Source organism: Grus americana, chromosome 8 (genome assembly GCF_028858705.1).
Source record: "Grus americana isolate bGruAme1 chromosome 8, bGruAme1.mat, whole genome shotgun sequence".
In the NCBI taxonomy this organism is placed as follows: domain Eukaryota; kingdom Metazoa; phylum Chordata; class Aves; order Gruiformes; family Gruidae; genus Grus; species Grus americana.
Window position 1 is genome coordinate 5,449,534 of NC_072859.1, and position 6,031 is coordinate 5,455,564.

Here is a 6,031-nt window from a genome sequence, read left to right on the forward strand (position 1 = left end):
CTTTCTGTAGAGCCACACAGCTCAAGCAGAGGCTGAACGGAGCCCACATGGTTTTCCCGTCTCGCATCACCGGCATTGCCCGCATCCTCCCTTGCCATGACTCATGTAAGACCAAAATGAGACCGATGCAAGTACGAGGGCGCCTGCGCCCTCAAGGGTGACCCACCAGCACCTTATTTTGCCCTTTCTACTTGAAAAGATAAAACTAACTGGAAATCCTCGACAAGGCAAAGCGACGGGATTCACTGTGTTCTCCAGGCGCTGGGCGAGGAGCAGGGACGGCGGTCACCGAACCCTGTGCCTGGCTCTCTTGAGCCTCAAGTCCAATTAGTCATTTTTTATTTTCCCCTCATATGTTTTTCCAATGTAATTTGGAGCATGAGTTGTTAAGTTTCCCCAACAAGTGTTGCCATAGGAGCCTGTATTTGTTTAGGGTGGGGTACGGGCTCCGGCGGGTTGAGAGGAGGGGGCAATTAGCCCTAATAGGTGTAAAAAGAAACTGAGAGCCTCTCCTTCCCCGTCCTGTCCCTGCCTCTGTCCTTCCCCCCCACCTTGCACACAAGATCTGGAAATCGTTTCAGACCTGTGCAGCTGGGATGGGCAAACCCCCCCATAATTGTATGGAAACTACCGAAGCGGCGGGTGTTGTTTTGTCAGTGAGTCATGACATATGGAGCAAAGCTCAAGGAAAAACTCCACTGCATGGAAGGCTGCAAAAGCAAATCACACCTAGAAGAGCTCTTCCCTGCCAGCGGCTCTGGCCGGTCCCCTGCCTGCATCCCTGCACCAGCCAGCCCCAGCATCCCTGCCCTGGCCCTCCTGGTGCTCAAAGCTGCTTCATGGCTCAGAGACCTTCTTTGATCGCCATCATTTGAGACCCATTGATGCTTTTCAATGGAAGAAGACTCTTAACCCTATTGCCTTGGTGAAATTGCACCTTAGTCTCCTCTGGACGTGGTTTGCGACAGCAATGATAGGAGCCAAATCCCTTCTTGGTTTTGAGTGAGCTACCTAACCCGGCTGTGCCTCAATTTCCCAGCTGTAGGAAGGTGCGCTCTTTCTTCTTCTCTTGCAAGATCTTCCAGGGGAACGCAATCTCTCTGTGGCTGCCTGGATTTGGCCCGAGGACTGTGGTAGTGATAGCAGACAGACTCGGTGGTTTGCCATAATCCCTGCTGCTACTTCCTAAAGTGACATTAGCCTGCGTTGAGCCCGTTTCTGTTCCTTATGAGTCACAATGACAGAAAGCCACATCAGTTCCCTGGTTTTGGCATGGCTTTTTCATGTGAATTATTGGCATTATCGCCAGTCCCGCGTGTTGACTTTGGCGCAGTGGATGAAGAGCTGTTGCCATGCGGTGACATTTTTCAGCTGGCTGTCATTAGATTTAGGGGTGCTACGGGTAAGCATCCATCAAAGGCTGGGTCCAGGTATTTTCTGAAGCCCAGTTGTAGTTTGGGGCCACCAGATCCAGTGAAACAGGTCAGCTGCTTCCATGAGCAAAGGGGTGGCCAGATTTCCACCAAGAGCCCTTTCTGATGACAGCAGTCCTCTTGGAGGTTGGCCATGGTTGCTGGGCCAGTAGCTACCATCACAGAGCCTGGAGCAGGAGAAGCATTTCATTACTAATCACTCAGTTAATGAATGGCCTCTCCATTCTGTTAGCACATTCGGTTGTTGCTTGGAAGTGCTGATGTGTGTCTGTGATAAATAAACCTCGGCTGCAGATTGTTCCTGACAGTTCATTGCAAGTGCTTCACATGCACGTTGTTTGGTTGCACCAGTCGCGCAGCATTGTTTCTCAGCCGTAGTTGGCTGCTTCTCAGCCCCAGTTGCTTGTTTCTCTTCTCTGATCAGATGACTCATGTAACTAAACAACAATAAAATGGATTTCTGAATGGCTGCTTGAGCCATTTAACATTTCTGGGCAGAAAGCTATTCTGCTGCAATAGCTTTCCCTTTCCATGTTAGAGCTGAGAGTAAAGAAGGTTTCTTAGTGATGGATCATTTATCTGAGCTACACCAAGGCAAGTTGGGCTCTGCAAATCCCCAGTTGTCCAGGCAGACCCAACAATGGCAATGTGCTGTGCCACGCAAAGAGGAGCCACCATTATTTTGGCTATGCAAAATCCCCCACCACTCAACCATACGATTTCCTTACAGAGGGTGAGATTTGGGCCATGAAAAAGAGAAATTAGGAGGAAGATGGTCAAGGCTGAAGCTGGGATGGGGCCACGTTGCCAATACTTCTGGTTAGCAACAGGCTGGTGCCCTCTCTGCTCAATCCAGAGTTGGATTTTGCCTGCAGGGAGCTAGTTCTTAATGAAGATCCCTTCTGTTTGTCCCAGCTGGCCACCAAATAAGTAGCCGTGTAGCTCCACCTGGCAAGGTTTGGTGGAGCCATGTGCTGTGGGCAGGACTAGAGCCTTTAGTGGCGAATCTAGAGGAATTTGGGGACATGTTCCTTGGGGTCAGAGCCAGAGCAAGAGCATTCTGGAAAAGGCATAGTCCTTGCAACCAGCGCTTGCCAATGCTTGACTTGGCTTGAGTGCAAGTACTTCTGGGAGACTCCTGACCTTGCTGAACCTTTCTTGTAGTCCAAGGGAGATAAAGCGCCTGCCTTCCTGAGATCGATCCTCTAGCAGGATGCTCTATCGATCTTTTTAACAGCCTCTCTGTACTTAGCTGCCCAAGCCAGGTCACCAAGCTCAACTTCAGAGGCCAGGTCTTTGGGAGGAGGGGTGTTGGAGAGAAGAGTTGGGTCAGATTCTGACAAAGCCCTGCCCAGCTGTGGACATGCAGAGAGCTGGATTACACTGGAGACACGCGAGGGTGGTGCGAGAAGGCGGACGAGCAGATAAGGTGGTGAACTGACTCCTAGTTGGGTGACAGTGGACTGTGGAGAAGCGCTGAGATGGGAATGGGGACTTGTGGCATTCAGGTTGGGGCCCTCTCTAGCAATGTGGATTTGCTTTCTCACTTACTGACACAATTCCCTGATCCTCGAGCTACAGCTGCTGCGCTCCGAGCACCCACTCCTCCATACACACCAGCCAGGATACCAGTCTTCTGGTGCCCTTTGGTTGTGTATGGTGGAACGGGGCCTTGGCCCTTATCAGAGATGCACAGGGGCCTTGCTGAGGACCTGGAATCTCTGCTTTTGGGGGCAACCTTATGCTTTTGAATAACCTTTTCAGCAAAGACTCGTTTCTCTGCCTAGCCCTTCCAAGCAGACGGCTGGTGCGACACCATCAACAACCGGGCATACTGCCAGTATGACGGGGGTGACTGCTGCTCCTCCACACTGTCCTCCAGGAAGGTAAGCGAGCATCTCCCGTGGCGCTGGCCAGGATTTAGGATTAAGTGGTGACTGCTAGCCATGCTCTTTGGCTTTGCGCGCCGTGGAACGGAGCCTGCAATGTGATTCTCCCACGAATGGAGAACAAACCCATGATTTTAAACCAAAGCCAGCTGAAGCAGATAGACATCATCCCACTGATTAACAGTGGGGTTTGGACTCGGGCCAGCGGGACTGAAAGCTCAGCCCAGCTCCCACTGAGGTTCACGGGATTCCCTCTCATTTTGGGAAACGAGTCCCAAATGACTTCCATAGGATGTAGTGCTGGCCGTGGTGAGTCAGAAGTCACCTTGTCATATAAATGAACAATCTCAGGGGGATTTTTGTTACTGCCCGTTGGCATCTGCTATGGGCTGTGTTTCCCTCCCAGTTCTCCTGGGGAGGGAAGGAGTGAGGAATAGTGTAGAGGGAGCAATTTGGCATTGGGGTTGCACAGACCCTTCTTTGTATCCCATCACAAGCTCCCCTCCCACTTTACTTGCTATCCAGCGCTCACAGCCCATCCTTCCTAAGCATATCCAACAGCAAAACAAACCATAGGGCATGAGATAATTTCTCACTGCAAAAATATGTGAATTTGGATCTTCTCATCTTTGTTGTTGTGGAGCTTGAATCATTTTTCCTTTCATCACACATACACACACAGAGAAAAAGAAAAATAAAATCCTGGGAAGATCCAGTTGAGATAGGAGAGAAAAGGCTTTACACCCAAGTGATGAGTGAAACCTTCGCAGCGATATCATGACATCTCAGAGCAAGGCATGGCTCTCAGGAGGTCTGAGACATCTGGTTCTCTGGCCAAAATAAGGACAGGTTTGCAGTGGAAGGTGAGGGGATTCAGTCCCATGGCTTTAAGGAGACCAAGCCCCAGCTCGCGTCCCCCACAGGTCCCAGGTCCCCCACGGCACAAGCCTCCAGAGCCCCTCCGTTAAGGCAGATGCAGGAATATGGGGTTCAAACACCCAAACAGGCTCCATCCAGCCTTTCACTGGCCCAGGATGTGAAAAATCAAATGTGCTTCCACAGCAAGAAAAAACCATGGCTCTGAGCCTGGTGTGTATAAAACCTCTGGAGGAAATGTTTTTCTCAGATCCCAGAGCCCATGACTGGGCAACCGTCAACCAAGAGCCAGATGCTCTGCTGGTGCCCTCCTGCCTTGCTCTGCTGCCACCGGCTAAGGTGGCATAAGCTTGCTCAGCCACATAGAGTTGACATAGAGAAAGCAATGTGCAGTGAGTCTCTCTACCTTCATGGGATGTCTCAAAGCAGCACAGCTTGTGGGTTACCCTAGATGGACCCACTGCCTGCTCACTGAAGACCATTCCTGCTCACACAGCCTCCAGCCGGCCTGGTTTTTGGGGTTTTTTTAATCCATAATGCACAAGGACTGTATGCCTCTACCCTGGCTCCTGCATCAGGTAGTACAGAGGTCAGCCTTTGTAGCTGGGAGGTTGGTTGAGTTCCTCCAAGAGGTGCAGAAGACAAGACTGTGCTACCTTCATGCTTCGCTGAGCCTGGAAGAGCCAGGAGTAGCTTGAAGGACAGGACCATGGGCTCAGACATGGACAAAGAGGTTTTCTGACAGGGGTCAGAGTAAAATTGAAATCTAGAGGTGCCTCACCACTGCCAGCCCTAGTCCAAATGTCTTACATCCACCAGGGGAGACTTCTCTCCAGAGTTTGACATTTGGGACACAAGACTCGAGCTGACCCTTGGTTGCAAAATCCGAAATGCAAGTTAACAGAAAGGAAAACACTAAGAACAAAACCCAGCCAGGTACACTGTGTATCAGAGCCTATTACTCAGCAAGTGTGGAGCTTGGCAGTCTCCACACCACCACCACCATCAGGGCAGAGCCCAAACTGTCTGTCTGTCTGTACTGGGGTGGAGAGGGCTTGCAGGGGCATAGGGGTGCTGGTGGGCCAGGGATCTCAAAGCCGAGTCTCGGTCCAGGCTTACATCTCCCTTCGTTCCCCCAGGTGATCCCGTTTGCTGCTGACTGTGACCAGGACGAATGCACGTGCCGCGACCCGGCGGCCGAGGAGAACCAGTAGCGGCACCACCGAGGGCTTCTCTCGGTCAGGCAAGCGCCGGAGGAGCGAAGGGGCAGCAACGGGGGCCGCCGGGGGACGGCGGGGTGCGAGGGGGCAGGAGGCGTAAGGAAGAGCCGGGCAGGGGGACGGTGGCTGCACACGGGTCGAAGCCATCGAGCAGCCGGTGGGAGGGCAGGTGCGTGGCGGCCCCCTCCCCATCGCTGCGCCCTTCCCCGCGGGCTCCCTCCCGGGAACATGGGGGCCCGGTGCACGCTCGAGGGGCTCAGCTGGGGGTCCGGCGCCGCCTCGGCCACGTGCTGGGCTGGGGTCCACGCTGAGAGCCCAGGCGCTGCCACGGACATTTGTCCTGGTCGGGTGTCTGGGTGTCTGTCTTTGCTCCGGATTTTGTCACTCTGCACCCCCGTCTGCTGTACAGGCTTCTTTTAGCAAGGTCGAGGTAGTTGTGATCTCTCTGCAAATATTTAAACTTAATTATATATATATATATATACATATATATAATATATATATAAATATATATTATATTTTCTTTGCTCTTGATGAAGCTGAGAAAGGATATCCTTTGTCACACACCCATGCTGCTGTGAAGTACAAACCATTGGGAAAAAGCGCAGGTCAG

General features: G+C 52.1%; 1 protein-coding gene across 1 annotated transcript in view; it reads left to right on the forward strand.

Annotated features, from left to right (window-relative positions):
• Window positions 1–5,412, forward strand: part of PAPPA2 (pappalysin 2) — a 90,590-nt gene extending 85,178 nt beyond the window's left edge. The window contains exons 21-22 of the mRNA XM_054834188.1: window positions 3,221–3,319; window positions 5,338–5,412. Coding sequence (XP_054690163.1) covers window positions 3,221–3,319; window positions 5,338–5,412 — 174 coding nt within the window. The remainder of the gene's footprint in view (window positions 1–3,220; window positions 3,320–5,337) is intronic.
• Window positions 5,413–6,031: the final 619 nt, after the last annotated feature.